General features: G+C 51.6%; 3 protein-coding genes and 1 non-coding gene across 7 annotated transcripts in view; 1 reads left to right on the top strand and 3 right to left on the bottom strand.

Annotated features, from left to right (window-relative positions):
- Nucleotides 1–3,042: 3,042 nt before the first annotated feature.
- PHB2 (prohibitin 2) lies at nt 3,043–7,992 on the bottom strand. 3 transcript variants are annotated; one of them, XM_021690536.2, is made up of 10 exons: nt 7,492–7,820; nt 7,243–7,327; nt 6,870–6,949; nt 5,803–5,987; nt 5,234–5,363; nt 5,026–5,129; nt 4,531–4,608; nt 4,084–4,160; nt 3,595–3,600; nt 3,043–3,398 (listed from the first exon to the last, which is right to left on the bottom strand). In XM_021690536.2, the coding sequence occupies exons 1-10, from the start codon at nt 7,616–7,618 to the stop codon at nt 3,371–3,373; spliced, it is 900 nt and encodes a 299-aa protein (XP_021546211.1). In that variant the 5' UTR covers nt 7,619–7,820; the 3' UTR covers nt 3,043–3,370. The 3 variants fall into 3 exon arrangements, with proteins under 3 accessions (XP_021546211.1, XP_044771393.1, XP_044771394.1); XM_044915458.1 differs by lacking the exon at nt 3,595–3,600 and having other exon boundaries at nt 7,492–7,992; XM_044915459.1 differs by lacking the exon at nt 5,026–5,129 and having other exon boundaries at nt 4,531–4,598; nt 7,492–7,786.
- On the bottom strand, nt 4,693–4,955 carry LOC123325046. The gene has a single exon (XR_006540212.1). It is a non-coding gene; the product is annotated as a small nucleolar RNA U89 (small nucleolar RNA).
- Nucleotides 7,928–13,724, top strand: EMG1 (EMG1 N1-specific pseudouridine methyltransferase). 2 transcript variants are annotated; one of them, XM_021690537.2, is made up of 6 exons: nt 7,928–8,173; nt 12,122–12,223; nt 12,335–12,476; nt 12,855–12,913; nt 12,998–13,147; nt 13,457–13,724. In XM_021690537.2, exons 1-6 carry the CDS (start codon nt 8,006–8,008, stop codon nt 13,568–13,570), a joined length of 735 nt encoding a protein of 244 aa, XP_021546212.1. In that variant the 5' UTR covers nt 7,928–8,005; the 3' UTR covers nt 13,571–13,724. The 2 variants fall into 2 exon arrangements, with proteins under 2 accessions (XP_021546212.1, XP_044771395.1); XM_044915460.1 differs by lacking the exon at nt 12,998–13,147 and having other exon boundaries at nt 8,001–8,173.
- Nucleotides 13,725–13,965: 241 nt separating this feature from the next.
- Nucleotides 13,966–21,245, bottom strand: part of LPCAT3 (lysophosphatidylcholine acyltransferase 3) — a 38,801-nt gene continuing 31,521 nt past the window's right edge. Inside the window, exons 2-13 of the mRNA XM_021690535.2 lie at nt 20,356–20,463; nt 19,724–19,830; nt 19,055–19,148; nt 18,865–18,902; nt 18,031–18,209; nt 17,147–17,255; nt 16,306–16,392; nt 16,039–16,205; nt 15,115–15,262; nt 14,878–15,036; nt 14,627–14,755; nt 13,966–14,376 (exon numbers count right to left, since the gene is read on the bottom strand). Coding sequence (XP_021546210.1) covers nt 14,639–14,755; nt 14,878–15,036; nt 15,115–15,262; nt 16,039–16,205; nt 16,306–16,392; nt 17,147–17,255; nt 18,031–18,209; nt 18,865–18,902; nt 19,055–19,148; nt 19,724–19,830; nt 20,356–20,463 — 1,313 coding nt within the window. The 3' untranslated portion in view covers nt 13,966–14,376; nt 14,627–14,638. The remainder of the gene's footprint in view (nt 14,377–14,626; nt 14,756–14,877; nt 15,037–15,114; nt 15,263–16,038; nt 16,206–16,305; nt 16,393–17,146; nt 17,256–18,030; nt 18,210–18,864; nt 18,903–19,054; nt 19,149–19,723; nt 19,831–20,355; nt 20,464–21,245) is intronic.

Genomic DNA, 21,245 nt, shown 5'->3' with positions numbered 1-21,245 from the left:
GATTGAGCCACACGAGAGGCCCTGGAGCCATCGCCCTCCCGGGGGCGGGTGGGTGGGGCATCACCTGTGGGCCCCGGGCTCCCCTCCCAGCAACGCCTAGAGCTGCACAAAAGAAAGGCGGGTCCCAGCCCTCTAACCACCCCAGGGCTAACTGCCTGTGGGCTGGGACTTGGACGCAGGGCACTGAGGTGGGTCCAGGAGCAGCTCTGCCCTGCGGGTGCACGGTCCCCCCCCCCCCGCCCCCCCAGCAGGTGGCCGTTTCTCCCCACCAGACCACTGTGAGGGCTGCTGGAGAGCGGCTCAGCCCTTTAATGGGTAGGGTCTGCGCTGGCCTCCTGGTGGGGTGGGCTCCCCAACACTAGGGCTGAGGACAAGGGAGGCACCCCGCCGGGCCCTGCCTGCCCTTCAACACGCAGGGTTGCCCAGCACAGGCTGGGGGCACAGCCCAGTCCCTGCCGAGCGGACCCCTCGCTGACCTCAGGGCTCTCTGGCCTTGGGCAGGGTACGAGGCCTCAGAGGAAGGGGCCGGCCAGGGCAGGAGTAGCTGTTGGGCCAGGCCAAGGAGGCAGGCAAAGGGGCCCGAAGGCAGCCCCTCTCTCTTCCTGCTGGACTCCAGGCTCCGAGTGTAGGCCCAGGGGGCCAAGGAGGCGGGCGGGTGAGAAGGGACCTGTAGGAAGGGATGGGAGGCCTAGCGAGGTGGCCAGGCCTCAGAGGAGGTGCCTACGGTGGGCCCTGGGAGGGAAGGGGTTAAGGCAGTGGGGGGGCAGCCTATGGCAGGAGGACACACCTGTGCGCAGGGGCGGCGGGCGGGGCCCAGGTGAGGAGCCTGCGCTGCCAGGCGGGCGGAGAAGGAAGGAGGAAGAGTGGAGACCGGGGGCAGGCGGGCTCTGGGCCTTTGAGTCCTGGACCTTGACTCCCCTTCCTCTCCTCGGCACTCACTCTGGGGGGGGCAAGCGGCCCGAGGACAGGTAAAGGCCACTGGGAGGGGGATTCTGGGGCCTAGTCAGGGGCCACAGAGTGGGGCTGAGGGCCGATGAATTGGGGTTGGGGGGGCGGCGGGGGGCAGGGGCTCCGAGGCTGAGAACAGGTGGGCAGGGGGCTGCGGAAGACCTGCCTGGGTCTCGGTGGCTCCGCAGCTCAGGGTGGGGCTGGTGGCGGGCTACGGGGCTCACCCGGAAGTGTCCCCAGGGACTGGGGGGTGGGGGGGTGGGGGGATGGGAGCCAGGCTTCTGCAGCCTCTCCACAGGGAGCCTGGGCCGGAGGTGGGCAGGGGCCCCCGTCTTACCCAGCAGTGTTTGGGTGCTGGTTGGGAGTCTCTAATACTGCCGGGTAATGATGGAGGCCCCTGTCCCTGTGTCAGCGACATCTATCGCCTCAGGCCCCCCGGCCCCCTCCCGCAGGCTGCCGTCACTCTGCCGAACCTCCCCGCACACCGTGGAAGCCTCTTCATCTTGAGCGAAGGGTGCTGCAGAAGAGGTGGCTCTCGGTTGGCTGGCTGCCCACTGAAGGGACACAATGGCCCCGAGCCCCTCCCCCACCCCGGTGTGATTTGTCATCCGGTGGGTCCAGAACCCACAGCTAACCGTGAGCTTGGGAGTGGCTCACATACTCTCAGGAGACCTCGCCTGGCCGGCGGCCAGGGTCCCGGTAGCAGCTGGTCAGCTCCGGCCTGGAGCTGCGCGTCCGCCGGCTCTGGGTCCATCTTCCAGTGCAGTGTTGGATGGTCTAATCGTGAAGCTCCTAACACTGTCTGGTAAAGATGGCCCCCGGGCCGGCTCCCTCGGCAGCGACCTTCAGGGAGCCCCGAAGACCGTGGAGGCCTCCTGATGAACCACCTCTGACCTTTACCCCGCTGGGTGAGGGGGGGTACATCACTAGAAAAGGGGAGCAACGGGGAGGAGACAAAATGGCTGCCCTGAGAGCCGCCGCAGGATTTGGAAACATACTCGTTCGCCAGGTACCTCCATTCCCTTCCCGCCTTGGGAAGGCAAAAGAAGGAAAGTGTGCATAGGACCTCGTGGTGGACTGGTTCGGGTCACTTGGCCTGTCTTTTGTCTGATTGTCGATTTCATCGTAGGCTCCTAGCTCCTGAGGAGTGGGAAGCCGTACCTGCCCCATCTCCCTGTCCCTTTTATGACACTTACCTGCGGAGCAGGGGGCCGTTAATCTACTTTTCTCCAACAATCTGAGAACTGGAAGACGAAGCCCAGTCCCTAACCCTGTAAGACTCCTCTCCTCCCCTACCACGTACTCTGTAATTCCTGTACTTACTTTTGCCCCCAGTGTTAATGGTTCCCAATGTTCCTTGTCTCCCCATGAAGACAAGGGATGGGGACATAGGGGCTGTGGTGTGATTCGGGCACAAGCAGTGGCTTCATTTCTCTGCTGCTTGAGTTGCCGAGGGCTGTCTTGGGAAGGATGTGAGGCGGCCGTGTAGGGACTGAAGACGGGCACCTGCTCTGTTGGGGGCCCAGGGGTGCTGGCGTGAAGAGCCTACCTCCGTAGGTAAAACCCTGTTCCACAAACGGCTTCTCACATCTGGCGACTGAGAAATTTGAGTGTAGGTAGCCCCCGGCAAGGAACTTGATCCTCTGGGCTTCTGAACACAAAGTCCCTCGACAGGCGCAAATGGTTTCCCCCACAGCTACATGGAGCCTTGTTACCAAGGAAGCAGCTCGTGGTGGGGTCATCAGATTTTTTTGGTCTAGCTCAGCAAAGCCACAGCTGCTCCAGCCTTAAAAAAGGAAATGTTGGTGAATAAACACTGGTGATGTGGTAGAAGTGGAGGGTGGAGTGAAAAGCGCAGCTGGGCGGCAGTATCCGAGGACCTGTTGCTCCCAGCTTGGGTCCTGTTTTGGATTTGACTCAGCTGGGCTTCCACGGTGAGCAGCCCGCCCGGGCCCGCAACTCCTCCTCCACAGCCCTGGTCAGAATCTTTGCGCCCCCTGCCGGCAGATACGAAGAAAGGCCCAGGAGTGCGTGACCTGAACCTGCGCATGCGTGCCTCCCCTCACCCGGCTCAAACACGTGACGCAAAAAGACTTGAGTTTAAGTAATAAAAATTTATTGAGAATTCCTGGGATGGTGGTTATCGCCTCCCGACCTGGAGGGAGGAACCAACACTGTAGGCAATCACTCCGAAATCACACTGTCCCAACACCTCTGGCCGCCACAGGGAGGAGCAAAATTCCCCAGAAAACTTGTCAGGCTTTGTTCATCCAAGAAGGGTTGGGAGGACAGATGCGGGAGGGACCATCACATGATACTGGGGGTGGGATGGGGGTGCGCTGGACCCCAAGCTGGCTCCTCAAAAACCAGGGGAGGAACAGATCCACTTCTTCTCTGGGAGTGGAGTTCCCGGTCACCAGGCTCATTTCTTACCCTTGATGAGGCTGTCACTGTGGAAATGGGACAGACGGTTGGCACTATTAGAGAACATAAATGTGAGAGGCGGAAGAACTCAGGCCACTCCCTCCTCCCTGAGTGAGGGGGCGTGTGTCATGAGGTGAGAATGGGGAGGCGGTGGGGAAAGAGGCAGGTACTGGGAGATGAACTGCAAGACCCCAGAGAAACAAGGACGCGTCACCAACTTACCTGCCTCTGTGGATACCAGGTCACCGGATGAAGGGGAAGCACAGAAAGAGAAGAGAAATGCCAGGTCATTCGACAGTGTCAGGCCCCACCTGCTCTAAACCTGCCTTCGCTCCCAAGAGAAAAAGACAAATGGTTGGAAGCCAGGAATCTCGCTCTGAGAAGAGGCTGGTTCCCTTGGCCATGACCATTTCTCGTCTGTCCTTTCTAGCATCCTTCCATGCCCTTGAGCAGCCATTTTAAGGCTTCCGAGTACGAGTACAGAGTATCATCTTTCACTGCTGCTCAGTTAGGACCAAATCTCACAGCTCGAGTGCTTTTTACACGAATAATCCTATTTGATCCCACAAAACCAATCTTAGGAGAGTCAAGTTAGGGGCTGTCAACCACCCACGATTCTAACTTTGGTTCAGACAAACGGTGTCTTTCAAGCAACCAGACTCAAGTCCCATGCTCTCTGTGACACCCCACTGTGTAGGTCGTGTGTCTTACCGGGTGAAACTTTCATCCTGTAGGTTCAGGACGAGGTTGTCAGCAGTGAGATAGATACGGTTCTGTGATGTGGCAATCTATAGGGCCAGAAATAAAAAACAGATACTAGTATTCACATCTGGACCCTGACCTTGCAATTCTGTAACCACTGATGGAATACGCTGGGTTAGGAACAGGCCTCTGGCAATGAGCGAAGGCATGGTTTCTGCACTCAGACAAAGGCCCAGAGCAGCGAGCAACTGTGATGTATTAGCACCGTGACAGAAGCATGAAAAGGTCAGGGAGCCCACAGAACTCATGTTTGATGGAGGAAGCATGTTAGAAGAGACAGTTTGAGTAGAAACCGCAACAAACAAGATTCTAATCCCCTCGCTTCAACATGTTTTCACTTAAAACAATTCCAAACTCATGGCCGCCTTGCGGGGAACACTGGGCTCCCAGACTCACCGTCTTGGAGATGTTCTGGGCTGCCCGGATCTTGCGCAGTTTGATATAGCCAGGGTTCTTGCTCAGGGCTTCTCCAAGGTGAGCAGGTTGGGGTTAAGGGTTCACCCAAGGTCCGGTCGCAACCCCTGGCCCCATCCTTACCACTGCAGCCCTTCTCTGGGCTGTCAGATCCAAGGTTGTGCTCAGACAGCTCGTGCCCAGTCCCACTTTGGCCCCCCCACTGTGGGCCCCCCTGCAGGCAGCTGCCAGGAACTGGAGGCAGCAGAACTGAAGGCAAGGCCAGTGATGCTATGGATCTGCCTTACGGTGAGGAGCCAGGCCTCGGGCACCCCACGAAGATTTCAGATCCCATTCAAAACCTCCACCCCCAGGGAGCCAAGGACCAGAGAGCACGGAGTCGCATTCGCCTTAGTGTCATCAGCCGGCCCAGGAGGGAGAAGGGGGAAGCAAAGTGCTCCAGGGGCTGGGCAGAGACCTCTCCTAGCAGAAGGATATCATTTTGGCGGCCTCAGCCTCACCCTCAGCCTGCACAATCTTCTGCCGCTGTTCCTGCTTTGCTTTTTCCACCAAAAACTGGGCCCGCTGGGCCTCCTGCTGAGCTGTGGTGGGAGAGAGTCAGGGGGTCACAGATGTGAGATGTCAGAGACCCCATTCCGCCTCCTGCATTCTCAGAAACCCTGGCCCTAGTCCTCTTGCAACTCACCCACTTGTTTGGCTTCCACAGCAGCTGTGTATTCTCGGCTAAAGCTGAGCTCTGTGATGGCCACATCATCCAGAATGAGGCTGAAGTCCTTGGCTCTTTCTGTCAGCTCCCGCCGGATCAACAAGGATACCTTGACAGGGAGGGTCAGGGAGAGGCAGATTGAAGGGACTGGAGAACTGGAAGGGAGGGGTATTGCTAGGATCGTCTGAATACCAGATCACCAGAAAATGGCAGAAAACAACCCTTCCTTGGTTCCGCAGCTAGAACATCTGAGCTGGAAAGGATTTAGTCCAATCTTCCCAGCAGGTCACAGTGACTCCTCATCTCCCGCTCTCCCCAGCACAATATGTACCTCTAGACCTTGCTAGTGTTTTCTCCCATGCTTCCTACTGCTCAGAGCTCTTGAGCACCGGTCTCCACCCATTTCCCACAGTGGCCATTAGTATAGCTTTGAGGTGAAAAGGGATCTAGGGTCATGACCCTTTTCTAATAAGCTGCCCTTCCTAATACCCACTGCTCCAGGCCTAGGAGGGAAGGTGGGAAGCCATGTAGAGGGTGACAGGTCAGACCTGGGCCCGCTGGGTGATCAGCTGTGAGGCATTGAACTTGGCCACCACACTCTTCAGCACCTCGTTAACAATGGACGGCAGCACTCGCTCCTCGTAGTCTAGCCCTAGACGCTGATACATGCTGGGAAGCTCCATGGCATTGGGTCGAGACAACACTCGCAGGGAGATGTTCACCATCTGCAGGTCTGAGAGTGAGGTCAGCAGTGGCTGGACAAGGCCCCAGGGGCCTCATCTGGCCTTTTAGCCAAGCACCTTTCCCCAAGCATTTTCTCCTCCTCTGCTCTCTACACCTGGTGCAGTGCTGTGCAGGGTGACAGGCCAAATGTGGCCTCTGCCGCTGTAAGGTCTTGTCGACCCGCCAGCTCTCCACCAGTAGAGCTGACCTCTCGTTTTGCTTCTGTACTGTGTTCAACCTCTACTGCAGACTCTCTCATGCTGCATCATAATCACCTGCCTGCTTTACTAGACTGTATGGACTTGAGAACAAGGATCGCGTTTTATGAATCCTTTATTACCAGGGCCTAGGATTCAGGGGATGTTAAGCCACTTGCACTAAATACAGTACAAGACAGTACATTACACGTGAGCTACCTGAACTAGTGTGTACACGCCTCTGTGTGTGTGTGTGTGTGTGTGTGAGAAAAGAGTCTGGGGAATCTTCTATGTATGGTTTGGCAAGGAACAGGTGCTCCAGAGAAAAGTGGGGCCAAGTTTCCCCAGGAGAGGGGACACTAGTGGATAGAATTAGTCAAGCAGTTAAAAGAAAACAAGGCTTTACAATAAGGCTTTGATCTAGTTAGTGAATAAGACAAAGGACAAACAATACTCTCACTGAATTTACATTAACGGGGAGGGACCATTTAGATAGATATGGGTGAACACACAGAATGTCCAGAATATACTGCTTTAACCTCAGAAGCAGATACTTTTATTATAGCTCTTCTGCAGATTTGGAAACCAAGGCCCAAGAGATGTGACGCTATCCTCTTCCCCTAGGATCTCCTGCCAGGCTCCTTTGCTTACTTTATGTAGCCACCTGCCAGGGACTACCAAGTGCCCAGACCTACCTTTGGAGCCTGTGGGGGAGGAAATTTTTCGGGGTCTGGCCCGAATGTCATAGATGATGGGGTACTGGAACCAGGGGATCCTGCAGGGGAGGGAACATGGACAGGTATTAGGAGACTGCAGTTTCACTAGTTTCGCCTGGTTTTTCCTCCCCACGTGTTTCTTGGCCTGCTCCATCTCTCAACGACCATGGACAAAGAGAAATTCTCTTCTCCCTCTGGAGAACAGTTTATGTGCTGCAGGAGTTTGGGGCAGCACCCAATGTCCAGGAGAAGTAAAGGGCAGCGCTGAGTCCTTTGAAGTCCTACTGCAGCCACTGGTGGGTTGGCTTTCAAGGGTGAAGGGTCAGGGTCAGTCCGCTCTGCCCGCCATTACCTGAAGTGAAGGCCTTCGGCCAGTATGGTGTCCTGCTGCACGCCACCGATCCGATTAAAGAAAATGGCTCTGTGCCCGCCTTCCACTGTGGGGAGAGGGGTGGGGATCAGGCCAAAACGCTGCTGAGAGTATGTACTAGCCTCTGGTGGGGCGGGAAGAGGGGGTGGGTGTGCGCGGGGCCCCGGCGGGACCGGGCAGGGGATCTGGGGGGGATGGGAGGAGTCCGGAGAGCGGGCAGAGGTTGCTCACCGGTGAACACGGATTCGCGGACGCCGTACGCCACGGCGCCGGCCCCCAGCAGCAGCTTCAGCGCCGTGCCCATGCCCCGGGGCCCGGAGGGCAGCCGTCCCGCTAAGTCCTTCAAGTTCTGGGCCATGTCCGATCCTGAGGCCGGCGGTACCAGAGGTCAGAAGCGGGTGCCGGCCCACCTCAACCCCACTCCAGTTCAGAGATCGCACCCTTCACACGAGGGTCCGGGGCCCGCGGTTCTCGCGGGAGAAAGGGCACCGGAAGTGCGCTCCCTTCTAAACCCTCCCCGGCGCCCACAGCGGACGCGAACTTCGCGCACAGGAATTACGCATTCGGAAGTTCCCGCCCCTTTCTGGAACTCGCCCTTCCAGAGAGGCTTCATTAGCGTGAGACTGCTAGCCATTGCCATTTCCAAGTGCCCACTTTCAAAATGGCAGCCGGAAAGAAGCTTGAGATTAGGGGTAGGGCGAGGTTTAATTAAGGACCTTAGCGCAATTTCCGGTCCAGTGGCAAGATGGCTGCGCCCAGTGGCGGATTCCAACCTCGTGAACGGCGCGGTGGGGAGCAGGGAGAGGACTGGGATGCTGTGGCTCCCAAGCGGCCCCGACTCGGGGCGGGAAACAAGATCGGAGGGCGAAGGCTCATTGTGGTGCTGGAAGGGGCCAGTCTGGAGACAGTCAAGGTAGTTTGGGACGAGGAAGTGGAGAAATAGTAGATTGATAGGATGGGACCCCGAGGGGTGAGGGTGAGAGGCTCAAAGTGGCTGGGGAGGCAGAGAGAGGTGAAACATCCTTTTGGAGGAAGAGTGGCCTAGGTGATTGTCTCTTGGTTTAACATCCTGGCTTGGCATCAGTCGTTTTCTTCTGTCCTTCTTGAATCCTATTGCAGCTGTCCGGTTGTGGCTGCCAATTGATTTACTAGGATTCTGTGATAAAGTCATCTAAGGGGGAGAGGAGGGGAGGGGAGATTTGTCCATCGGTCATCCCATATCCTAAGGTAAGTTCTTGAGCAAAGGAGAAAGGTAGTTACTGCAGCTCAGTTTGCCCAAGCCTTTTGTCAGGACTTTGTGTTTTATTTCGTTAACATGTCTCTGTTGTCACCCTCCTTTATATTACTATCCACTTCGAAACACTGGATCAGATTATCCTTTAATATTTTTAAATTTTTTTTTTTTTTTAACCGTCATTCGGCTGTTTTCCTGAATAAATCCAGCAATTCCCTATTTTAAAACGGCAGTGTTCTCATTCTCTTTCTTGGTTCTCTTACCCTTTGGGCCTAAACTGACTGTCCAATGAGTAGGCCCAGAAGAAATAGCCCTGGTTTATAAGTCATACTTGGGTTTTTTTTTTTTTTTTCCCATACTTGGGTTTTAATCTTGGTTTTTATACTTATTTTAAAGTGTGTGATTTTGATTGAGAAAACAAGTCCTCAGTTTGTAAAGTGGGGGTTAATACTTTGAAAGTGCTTTGAAAGTATTATTTTGATAGTAATGTATGCTGTGACTCTTTTCCATCTTTACTTCCTCAACCAGTTACTATACTAAGCTTGCAGTCTAGAAAGCCCCCCCTTTTTCATTTTTCTTAGGTAATTGATATTTCTAACTTAACTATAGGATCTGATATTCATCCCTCACTTAATTGCTTGCTGTGTTTCCAGCCTATTAATTCTGAATGTCATGTAACCACTTTGTGTCTTCACGTGTTCCATGGGGATGATAGTACTTACCTTACTGGGTTGTTGAGGGGATAAAAGGAGGTAATATCAGTAAAGACTTTAGAATAATGTCTGTCATTTGGAATTACTACTATTGTTATTGATTCTAGGTTCTTTATTAAGAAGTTGAAAAGGGGGCACCAGTTGGTTAAGCATCGGACTCTTGATTTTGGCTTAGATCATGATCTCAGAGTCGTGAAATTGAGCCCCGCGTCTGGCTCTACGCTGAGCATGGAGCCTGCTTAAGATATTCTCTCTCCCTCTGTCCCAGCCCCTCGTGCGCCTCACTCATACAGTCTATTAAAAAAAAGAAGTTGAAAAGGTCATGGTCAAATTAAAATTCTTAGAGCATGCTGGAAGAGTTTAGGTCAAATTGTCATTAATGGTGCTCCAGGGGTGACTGAATTCATAGCTAGCTGAAATCTGTACTGTTTTCTTTTCCCTGCCTTGTGCTGGTATTGTTCTGATAGCCTCACTGAGCCTGCTCTCGCCCATTTATTCCTTATAACTCCAGACTCATTGGCCTTTCGTTAAGCTCTTTGGAAGCACTAAGTTCTCTGATATCTTAAGGCCATTACACATAATGTTTTCTAATGGAAGCTCCCTTTACTCAACTCTTTGCTTCATTAATTCCTACTTAATGTTCATTTACTTAAAAATTACTGAGTTTTATTATTATTGCTGCTCAATCTTCAGTTATCAGTTTAAGTATTATTTCCTTATAGAAGTGACTCCCTTCCTGGTATAAATCAGGACTTCCTGTTATAATCCTTTAATGAACCAGATGGTTCACTTTTCTTTCATAATGTTCATCAAAATTTGGTTGTGGCTTCATGTGGTTGTTTACCATCTGTCTCTTCCACTAGAAGGCTCCTCCATGAGGGCAGGCAATAAGGTTTTAAAAATTCTTAATATCTCCAATACCTGTTACAGAAAATGCATACAGGGGCGCCTGGGTGGCTCAGTTGGTTAAGCGACTGCCTTCGGCTCAGGTCATGATCCTGGAGTCCCGGGATCGAGTCCCGCATCGGGCTCCCTGCTCAGCAGGGAGTCTGCTTCTCCCTCTGACCCTCCCCCTCTCATGCTCTCTCTCTCTCTCTCATTCTCTCTCTCAAATAAATAAATAAAATCTTAAAAAAAAAAAAAAAGAAAATGCATACAGTATTCATTCTCTGATTATTCTAGTTAGTGGTTTTCAAGCTTATTAACCACAAACCACAATAAAAAAAATTACATTGTGAGCAAGTACACACGGGCAACTATAAAATACCAAAAGTTTCATAAACCATTACCTACCATGACTATATGTAAAGTACTCTGTTTTCATCTCTATTTCATTAAAAGAACAAAACTCCTAGTTATAACTAATGGGTAGAAACTAGATTGTTCTATTCAAGAAGTTCTTTTTCTTCGATATCGAAGAGTGTCCCATGGAGGTGTTTCTTGGACCTTTGTTCTTTTCCTGTGCTTACTCTGACATTTTTGTCATTTCAGTTAGTTAGTTTCAAAATCTACATGCTTCTTTCCCCTAATTTTGTGGAGTTATCTATCTCAAGTTGCCAGACATACAAATGTTCTATTGATACATAGAAACATAGCGTTTCAAATCTGGTATTTATATTTAATGGCATGTTTTTAAGACTTTTTACTGACCATTTTAATGCTCCTTATGAGTCCAAATTGCAATTTTTTTTTTTTAGCTGCTACAGATGTATCAGGCCAGATTTTTAGTATCACACTTCTAGCTGGTGACTTTTCTAGTATACAGAGTTGCCAGGATAATATCCCTTGCTCAGTCATGCCCCTGTTATTCCAGGATTATTTCTGGCTTTGTGCTTAATACTTGAGGAACCTACAGTTTACAAAGCAGTTTCATATACAAACACTGTTAAATATACCTTTTTTTTTTTTTTTAAAGAGAGAGTGCACATGCACCCATTGGGAGGGGAGGAGAGAAAGAGGGAGATTACGACTTGAGCCAAAATCAAGAGTTGGATGCTTGACTGAGCCACTCAGGTGCCCCTCAATATACATCTTCTTTATCCATTCATCTATCAAGGGACACTTGGGTTGCTTCTAAATCTTGGCTATTGTAAATACAACGCTGTAATAAACATACAGGGCTGCATAGATCTTTTCAAATTAGTATTTTTGTTTTCTTTGAGTAAATATGGGTAGTAGAAGTACTGGATTGTATGGTATTTATATTTTTAATTTTTTGAGGAACCTCCATACTGTTTTCCACAGTGGCTGTGCCAGTTTGCATTCCCACCAACAGTGCACTAGGGTTCCCTTTTCTCCACATCCTCACCAACATTTAGTTCTTATCTTTGATACTAGCCATTCTGGCTGGTGAGGTGGTATCTCATTGTGGTTTTGATTTGCATTTCCCTGATGAGTGATGTTGAGCATCTTTTCATGTGTCTGTTGGCCATCTGTAGGTCTTCCTTGGAAAAATGTCTCTTCAGGTCCTCTGCCTATTTTTTAACCATTGTTTGGTTTTTTGGTGCTGAGTTATGTAAGCTCTTTATATATTTTGGATACCCCTTATCAGACAGATCATTTGCAAATACCTTTTCCCATTCACAAGGTTGCCTTTTTGTTTTGTTGGTTTCCTTTGTCATGCAGAAGTTTAGATCATGTGGTATCACAGGCTGTGTCCTTTCGTTTTCCCTCTAAGATCAGTTATGGTGGGAGGGGCGAAAGGGTCAGTGGCCACAGAGTAGCCTCTGAAGAGCTTGATGGGTCCCATCCCCAGGGTTTCTGATTCAGAAGATCTGGAGCAGACCTGAGAATCTGACTAACAAGTTTCCAGATGATGATTAAGATGATGCTGATTTGGGGACCACACTTTGAGAACCACTAGTCTAGGTAAAGGAAGGTTATCTTGCTCTCTGTCATGTTCCCTGTTCTTTAGGTAGGGAAGACATATGAGCTACTCAACTGTGACAAGCACAAGTCTGTGTTGTTGAAGAATGGACGGGACCCTGGGGAAGTGAGACCAGACATAGCTCACCAGGTAACTCCAGGGACAGAGCTTGCAACCCCCTGAGCCTTTGGGCAGAAGATCAGGCAGCTGCATGCTGCTTCTCTTCAGTCTGAACCGTGCCTTGGTTTCTACCTCCCTCAGAGTTTACTGATGCTGATGGACAGTCCCCTGAACCGAGCTGGCTTGCTACAGGTTTATATCCACACACAGAAGAATGTGCTGATTGAAGTAAACCCCCAGACTCGAATTCCCAGAACCTTTGACCGCTTTTGTGGCCTCATGGGTGAGATCTTTAGGACTTAAAGTTCAGAATGAACTCGGCAGTAGTGAAGAAGGGAGGAAGAGGACATGGGATAAATGAAATGTGAACTTTTTAAGTGGGGGGAGTGGGGAACATGTTTGATACCAGAAAAAGGGCTCTTCATTATCTTCCCAGGTGCGTGGGTAAGACCCGCATAGGTTCCTGGCTGAGTGAAAAAGGGAGAGGGAACTCACTGTCATCCAGCTAGTCAGCTGCTCGTTCGGAACATTTTAGCACCGCAGTGTGGATTTAAAGGACACATGGAGCCCACCTTAACTGTGGGTTTTTCTGGTTAGATTTCTGGGCAGAAGAAATGGGGTCACCACCAAGCTCTGAACTTTCTCTCCCCTCCCCCCCCAGTTCAGCTTTTACACAAACTCAGTGTTCGAGCAGCTGATGGCCCCCAAAAGCTCTTGAAGGTGATGTATTGGCACCCACTGGTTGGAGGTAGGGTTCTGAGATTGTTTCTGGGGCTGATTCCCCCCACCGCGTTCTTTCTTTAGGTAATTAAGAATCCAGTGTCAGATCACTTCCCGGTTGGATGTATGAAGATTGGCACATCTTTTTCCATCCCATTCGTCAGCGATGTACGAGAGTTGGTGCCCAGCAGTGACCCTATTGTTTTTGTGGTGGGGGCCTTTGCCCATGGCCAGGTAAGGTCTGGGCTCAACTCCTGGGTTCTCTGTAGAGCCGAGGCTTAGAATTCTAAGAATACCTGGCATTTTTTGATGACCTTGGGCAATAGCAGGTGAGAACAAAGCTGTAAGACCACGTCCTGCCCCAGGCTACATATTTTGAGGCCCGCTGGCATGTATTTGTGGCAGGGGAAAAGACAGGACCCTCTTATCCTTTGTACAAATGCGATATTAAATAGCTCTGTGAAATACTAGCTCAGCTGTGTTGTTCCGGCTTCACCTGTTAGAGAGTGACAGCCAGCTGACAGAACTCCTTCTCTCGTTTAGGTCAGTGTGGGGTATACAGAGAAGACGGTGTCCATCAGCAACTACCCCCTCTCTGCAGCCCTCACCTGTGCAAAACTCACCACAGCCTTTGAAGAAGTCTGGGGGGTCATCTGACAGCAGCACCTCGTTCTGGGACAGAGACCGTGGCCATCCCTCGACCCCGCCGTCAGCTCACTGCTCGGAGGGGACCTTCTTGCACCAAGACTGCGGGGGCTTGGGGAAGCAAGGCTGTACGTTTGCTATTTGTTTATCCTATAAATACTGTTCTTGCAAACCTGGTGGTTCTTTGAGGATTTCTAAACTGAGCAGTTATCTAGTGGTGTAAGCTGGTTGCTGTCCTCAGACTTCAGGAAAAGAGGTGAGGTCACTGTGTTTGCAGTCTGGGTCGGGGCTTTGCAGGAAGGCTTGGACGCCAAGCTTCTGGGCGGGGCAGGGAGTGCGCCCTGCTTGTTTCCACTATGGCGAGCCCGGAGAACTGTCTGTAAGAAAGCAGTCGGGAAGGCTAGCAGTGAAAAACTGAACAAAGAGAAGTGATTTTATCTGGTACAGTTCCAAGGTAGAAAAAGTGGAGCAGGTGGGGCCTGGTACCCTCCCCTCCCCCCCATGGGGGGGGGTGGTGGTAGCGGCACATATACAATCATAGTACATTGGCAGAGGAAAAGCACAACAGATTCCTGGCTAGAGGGGGAGAGATAAGGCAACGTGCATGGGGGAGCCCAGAGGGGAGACATGGGCCCTCTACTCCTCCCACGAGAGTTTCCCCTTTGGCCCCAGGTGAACCCTTGGCTGGCAGCAGAGGCACGGCTAGGAGTGCCGTGTCTTCCCCACTCCCTGGCTTCTACGTTCTCTGTGCTCTGAGGCGAAGGAGTGCTGTGGAAAGGGATACAAGTCGTTTCTGCACCAGCCCTGCTCTAGGCCACCTGCAAGAGAAGAGACTTGATTGGCAGGCCGGTCAGAGTCCCTCCTTCTAGTCCCTGGTCTGTAGCCCTTCCAGCTTCTTCCTGGCAAACCCGAGTTCGGGTAAGTCCGTGCCCCACACTGGGGTTTCCTAGAAGCCAGGCTACCTTGAGATTCACTCCAGATGTCCCATACTGCCTGCCTCCCATCTCCAATCTAGTGCTCTATTCTGTCACTTGGTAGTTCAGCTTAGCTACAGGGATATTTACTTACCAGGGAAACAGATTATCCCATTTTCTTTAACTTTTCTTTCCTTGGCACCATTGCTTTGTGAACATAAGGCAATATGAAGAGTAGGCTCAAGAAGAAGACGTGGCCAAGAAAGTAGATGGATTTATACACCTGTGGAGGAGATAAAGGCCAATGAGGTAGACACAAGGCAGGGACTATCCCTTAACGCCAGAGGTTTCAGCGACCCCTCCCCCCCCCACCCCCGCAATCCTTGCCCAAAGGCCCTCGCTTACCTTAAACCATTTGTCCCATGTGAAGAGACAGAAGGCAGTCATTGAGTAACCCATGAAGAGCCAGTGGATGGTCTGCTGCATCAAATAGTAGAAGGGTTGTAGGACAGTAATGGAAGCCAGGTTGCTCAGGGTTGGGCTCTCCTGAATTAGGCTGGCAGCCTGGGGAGCGAGGGGAGAGGTCATCAGTGTCTTGCCCCTTCTCATAGTCCCCGTTCACCCACCACCCTTCAGGCCTACCTGTTTCTCCACAATAACAATGAGGAATTCCATCTGGAAGCAGATCAGGTATCCTGAGTGTAGTCCATGCCAGAGGGCCAGGAAGAACAGTGAGAGTCCCTGGGATAGTTCTTTATTTCCAAGGAACTTGAGTCGTTTGAAGAAGTAACTAGAGAAAAGGGTGGGTGGGGATGAGCCTCAGACCAGTCTGCGCACCACCACCACCTTGCCTCTGGCTTCCCAGCGCCCCGAGGCGTGCAGTGGTGGTGGCTGGCTCCCGCTTGGGGCCACTGGGGTAAGGGAGGCAGTGCCATCGGATTAGCTTTACAGATGAAAGAAGGTGAAGTTATAGCTCAGTTCAGAGACAGAAAACAGGCCTCAAGCTTAGCTGGGTGAGCGTGGGCAAGCCACTCTGTCAACAGCTGCCTCGGGCAGGGGTGAGGAGGACAGAACAGCTCCCGTGCCGCTCAAACTCGTGCACGGGGAACATAAAACCAGTGGGTGGCAGAACTGGGATTAAAACTCAAGGCACTTCTTAGGGCACCTGGGTGGCTCAGTCGGTTGAGCGTCTGACTTCTGATTTCAGCTCAGGTCATGATCTCCAGGCCGTGAGATCAAGCCCTGCATGGGGCTCTGCGCTGGGCAAAGAGCCTGTGTAAGATTCTCTCTCTCTTTCTGCCCCTCCCCATCCCCCCTCGCTCTCTCCCTCTCTAAAAAACGAACAAAACTCAAGGCACTTCTGGGTCTTGCTTGTGTCTTGCAAATATGACAGGAATGGGTTTTGGGGGGATGGGAGCGGGGACAAAACTAAGTGTGGGTGGGTGTGAGGATGACTGGAGGTTCTACCCAAAGTGGGGAAAGACAGACAGTACGTCTGTGCCCTCAAATCTGGGAAAGCAGCAGAAGGAAGGAGCTAGGGCCCAGACGTCCACTCCAGCGGCTTACCGGGCCACCCAGGCATTGGTGTTGATGTTGAATGAGGCGATGGTGCCACTGAAGCGGGGGGTTGTTTCAAAGAGCCACACCTTCATGTTGGCACAGGCATCCCACTTGGCCTTTCCACGTTCATCGAACGCGTTGAAGCCTAGCCCCGTCAGAATGCACACTCCTTCCTGAGGGAAGGAGCCACTCCGTGAGCCTTCCGGCTATGCTCCTCCCCACCACGCCCCACGGCTTGTTGCACAAGGCCCCAGGTTCATCTTTTCTACTTACGGTGACCAGCCAGCAGGTGACATATTTGTACAGCACGAACTTGCCCCAGAGCAGCATGTACACGCAGCGGAACCAGAAAGGGTGGTTCTTGAGAGAAGAGAGAAGAGAGAATGGCCACACGTTAGGGATACTACCTGGGCAAGGCAAATTTCCCTTAACGCTCTTCCTTTCCAAACGCGTGGCTGACCACTGCGTGTCCACCTGGCGGCCTGCTGGCTTAGCCCTTCGAATAGGCTAAGAGGAGTACGCAGGGAACCCAGCGAACAGCCAGTCACCTTTTTCTTTGGAGAGTCCCAGAAACAGCCTTGTCCCTAACTCCTCTAAAGCCCCGAGCATTCGGGACACCAAGTACCAAGGGACGCTGAGATATCCACGGTCAATGTTAATTTAAGAGGCAAACCTACCCAGAGTGTGTAGGGAACTGCTGCAAGCCTTTCAGCTGGGCAGGAGCAAAAGCCAGCACTTCCCCCTCCCTTGGGCTTTGAATTCCCTAGAAGCCCCAATCTATCAAGAGAAGAAAACAGGCTGGAGAGGACCGGAAGCTACGAGGCTCCAAGGAGTCCCTGGCTGCGATAAACCAAGCTAGGAGCTGCTCCCACGGGAGGTAAGGGGTGCTAAACGTGCACCTGGCACAGCCCTGTGCCCGCGAAGGTCGTTCAGTGCTGGCTGATGAACATGTCCCGGCTCGGCTGGCATGGACACCAACTCGCCCAGATCTAGAGCAAAACCAACATGCATTTGTCGATGGTATGACCCACTTCTTGGCTATCTACAGGGATCCTGGCCTGTCCGTTTCTAGCTCTGATGCAGCCAGGCTGCTGCAGCATTAGTCACCACTCACTTCATAGTCTTCAGTGAGGAGATAGTCTTCTGTGATGTGGGGGCTAAGCAGAGTGTAGCCCACTAGGTAGACAAGGCCCAGACTCAGGCGCCTGAGAGCAGGTATGGTGCTGGAAAGGAACAAGCAGGGTCACAACAGGCAGAGGCTTTTCCCTTCACCCGCTGACCTTAAATTACGGAGAGAAGTGTTTCAGAGTGTGCGGGGCGAGGAGCTCTCGGTGCAAAGCCGATATTCGGCAGCTCTATATGGCTGGCTTTGAGGAGTGGTGAGCGCAGCACCCCGCGAGTCCCGGGGTAGGGCAGGGCGGTGGGGGGGCGGCAGCGTGCCCGAGCCTGTGGCGCGTCCCCTCGGGGGTGCTATGGATCACGCGGCCTCACCGGCACTCTCCGGCCACACTGGGGCTGAAAGGCCAGTGCGGAGGGCAGGAGGATGACCGAGTCTCAATCTGCTCTTTCCTACCCTGGCTGAATTGATGCTCAAACACAGGCCAGGCAACTTCTCAGGAAAGGGATTTTTTTCCGGTAACTTTTTTCAATTTTCTACTGTGATATATATATATATATTTAACAGTCTTCTTCCTTTTTTTTTTTTTTTTTTGGTAAAGGCAGGGACGTGACTGTTCAGGCAAAATCCTGTGGCATAAAAGTGAGTTTTTATGTTTGCACTACGGGGTCAGAATGGGTCTAAGCTGAAAAGGGCCCACTAGCCGCCAGCAGCAGGTCCGGTGCCCATTATGACAGTCTGATGCCTGCCGTGGCACAGGCCTGTGAGCCAGGGCCACGCTGCAGAACGTGGCCGGGGCTGGCCTTCAGGAAGTCACTTAGAAGTGGCTTTGTACTGGGTGAGACACCTATGCAGAGGTCTTGACCAAGAGGGGCATTTACCTGTTTGGTATCTTCCCTGGTATGTCAGTCAGCTGTCCCTGCACCAGCTTCATGTAGTGGTTCATTGAGAACTGGGGCCCTACCAAGAAGGCCCCATAGAAGTAGGAGAAACCAGCAACTTCCAGCAGGGAAGGGACACCCTGTATGGCGTATTTCTGTTGCTCAGAGGACAAGGAATTCTATGCCGAGAAGAGAATGAATGGTTCAGGATAGCCTTGCATCTCCCCCCAAGAGCCAGTTTGCGTGTTCCCCACCCTTGTGCCCCACGGAACCAGGCTTGTTCAGATAGCCGTCTCTTAACCATGAGAGACGATGGACTCTGAAAACCAAACTGAGGGTTCTAGAGGGGAGGGGGGTGGGGGGATGGGTTAGCCTGATGATGGGTATTAAAGAGGGCACGTTCTGCATGGAGCACTGGGTGTTATGCACAAACAATGAATCATGGAACACTACATCTAAAACGAATGATGTAATGTATGGTGATTAACATAACATAAAAAAAAAAAGATAGCCGTCTCTTTGAGGGCACGATATGGAGAAAAGGAGTTGCTTCACATGGAAATGAGGATGTGCGGGGGTAACTTAGCAACAGTGGGCTGCTGCTTTTCCAAATGCCAGGCTGGCACTGATCTCTGGACTTTGGGCACGAGCTGGATCCGGGGAAATTAGATTTGTTGATCCTTGCTCAGTGCTCTCTAAAACAGAACTCACATAGGCTGGGCATGGGCGAGAGGCTCTGCCCTGGCATCTGGGTGCAGTCTTTTGGTAGCAACAGCCTTTCTCCTTCCCTCTGGTTACATTCCTTAACCTCTCTGCAGAGGAATGGGTACTTACCTGATCCTTCCCTCCGTCAAAGTAGTCAACAGCCAAACCTGAGCAGAGAGAGGAGGCATGGGTAGAACAGAGGGAGGGCACTGAGGATGTGGCCTGTGGACTGAGCGTAGCCAGGAGCGGACCAGGGGGAACATGGTTGGACGGGGAGGAGCCTAGGTGTAAAAGGGGAAGGCAGTGAGCCAGCACTCACCAATCAGCTTCAAGGTCAGGACACAATGCGGCATTGTCCACTTGATATCGTAGGTGCCAGTGGCTGTGTAATAATAACCGGCAAGAAGGTAGACCTGGGGGGTGGGGAGAGAATTTATTCTACCACCTGCTAGGATTTCTTTATTTTCTCCCTGCTCTGAAATCCACCGTATTCTTTCATTTTTTCTTTCTCCTGGTCTCCTCCTTAAAGGCTTTAAGTTCCTATAAATGGAAGAAACTGAATTCGTAGAGAGGAAGAGACTTGGTCAAGGCTTCTCGGCAGAATGAGGGCTAAACGGGGAATTCAGAGCTTAGAGTTGGTAGCTCATTCCAAGCTGATTTGCTGTCTTGCCTTTAAGCGACACCCCCATGGCCAGCTAACTGGGCTAATCAAAGAACCCGAGTGGCCCAGGCCTCTGCAAAGGGGGTTAGCCGCCACCCCTCCCTGGAGGCAGGTAAAATATCACCACTGCCACCTGCAGATGAGACACCTGGCGCCCGTGAAAAGTGACCTACCCGAAGTTGGGCTGCGGAAGTGATGCTGGGAGAAAGGACTAGAAACTGGATCTCTTAGTTCCCTTTTGCTGTGCCACAGTCCCTGACATCCCCCCACCCCTGAAGTGCTGTCGGCTGTGGTCTGAGCTGCCTGCCGAGGGAGCAGCGCGGTTACCATCTGGAAGCAGTAGGTAGTGAGGACAGCAGTGATGGTGCGGCCCATGAGTCGGAGGATGAGGAACTGAAGCACAATGCATAGCAGGGAGTGGTAGACCTGATGTCCTGCAGGCAGAGGGGAGAGCACAGTTTAGCTTGTGGTCGTTGGGGGTTTTTTTGTTTTTGGTTTTTGCATTTCCACCCTTCCTGAAACTTCTCAACACAAGGAGAATTAAATTTAAAGAAGAAACTTTGGTGCGAGGATTTTTTTCTTTGAAAAGAGACTCATGTTTCGGAGAGAGGGAAGGAAATGAATTGTATAAGTATAAGGGACTGTCGGGGAGTTACGGCATTTCTGAATGTCTGAGCTAAAGGGCTGCTCCTGACGAAGGCTGCTTGCATCTGTCATCCGCTGACAGCCCCAGCAGAGAAAATGATGGGGTCAGGCCGAGGTAACAGCTCTAAAAATATTATCTGGGAGAGGAATGTACATAAGAGGAAAATTAAGCTCTGTTCCTGCGCATACAAACCCTCTTTTTGCAAGCAGAGCACTGTACTTCCCTAGCCATCAGATTCTCTCCAGAAAGTCTGTTCAAGTCTGCTCCTTCCCAGGCTCCCTCCAATCGCGGCGCCACGGCTGAGTTCACTCACCAAAGTTAAAATAAGCGATTGAGAGGCCTGTAAAGGTGTGGAAGAGATGGATGAGGTAGCTGTCCTTGAAGAAAAGGTAACGCCGAAAAAACACAGCCAAGGGGTAACCTAGAGGGGAGAAAAATCAGTAAGAGGGTTACCCATGCCGGATGCCCTCCTGGTTTTGTCTTGGAAGTTTAGCTGGCACGAAATGCAGCCCAGAGTGGAAAATCTGTATATTATGTGGACGTCGGCAAAGAAGATAACAGCATCCCCAAGAATCAGAAGTCTCTTTGCAAATACAAATTTAAAACTGAAGAAAGGAGTTTTATATGGAGTCAATATAAAACTGGGTCCTCAGACTAGGTGTCCCTTATAGCCTATTAAATATTGCTAGGAATTTTCTCTTGCGTTTTTCCAAATGATTCAAGGAATTAAGAGTGCCCAACTATGCCCGGGGACATTCTTTTACACCTTTATGATCTGATGTCATCACCTGTCCTGTTAGCAGAGTAAGATCAGCTTATGAAGAGGACAAACGTAAATTCATGCCTGGCTGTAAAGTCGGATTCCTGAATATACAGTTGCATACTCCTCACATACTGAGGTCTGGGCATCAACTGTGTTATGAATCCATGTGAATATCCTGGAAAAATGTCATCTAAAGCTGTGATTCCCAGCACGGTCCCAGGGCCATGACTGAACTACAAGGGGTATCTCAGGCTGGGCCATAAACGGGCAAAAGGCGGCTTGCTGAATTAAAAAGGGTCAGTAACATTTGGTATTCCTCAACTACAATGAGCATGTTCCGAGGTTTTACTACACGTTCACAGTCAGTGTTAGCAAGCAGTCTGGCTCATGTGCTCGGCAACGCTCCTACAACAGTTGTGTGTGTGCAAAGAATTGGAATC

This window comes from Neomonachus schauinslandi, chromosome 5, assembly GCF_002201575.2.
Source record: "Neomonachus schauinslandi chromosome 5, ASM220157v2, whole genome shotgun sequence".
NCBI classification, from domain to species: Eukaryota; Metazoa; Chordata; class Mammalia; order Carnivora; family Phocidae; genus Neomonachus; species Neomonachus schauinslandi.
Note: the sequence above shows the minus strand (reverse complement) of the source record. Positions and strands in the feature narration are given on the sequence as shown.

Coding starts and splice junctions, on each gene's coding strand:
- PHB2 (XM_021690536.2), bottom strand. CDS start 7,618: ATGGCCCAGAACTTGAAGGACTTAGCGGGACGGCTGCCCTCCGGGCCC. Junction 7,328..7,491: donor CCGCGAATCCGTGTTCACCG/GTGAGCAACCTC, acceptor CTCTCCCCACAG/TGGAAGGCGGGCACAGAGCC. Junction 4,161..4,530: donor CCCAGAACATCTCCAAGACG/GTGAGTCTGGGA, acceptor CTGGCCCTATAG/ATTGCCACATCACAGAACCG.
- EMG1 (XM_021690537.2), top strand. CDS start 8,006: ATGGCTGCGCCCAGTGGCGGATTCCAACCTCGTGAACGGCGCGGTGGG. Junction 12,224..12,334: donor GACCAGACATAGCTCACCAG/GTAACTCCAGGG, acceptor TACCTCCCTCAG/AGTTTACTGATGCTGATGGA. Junction 13,148..13,456: donor GGGCCTTTGCCCATGGCCAG/GTAAGGTCTGGG, acceptor TCTCTCGTTTAG/GTCAGTGTGGGGTATACAGA.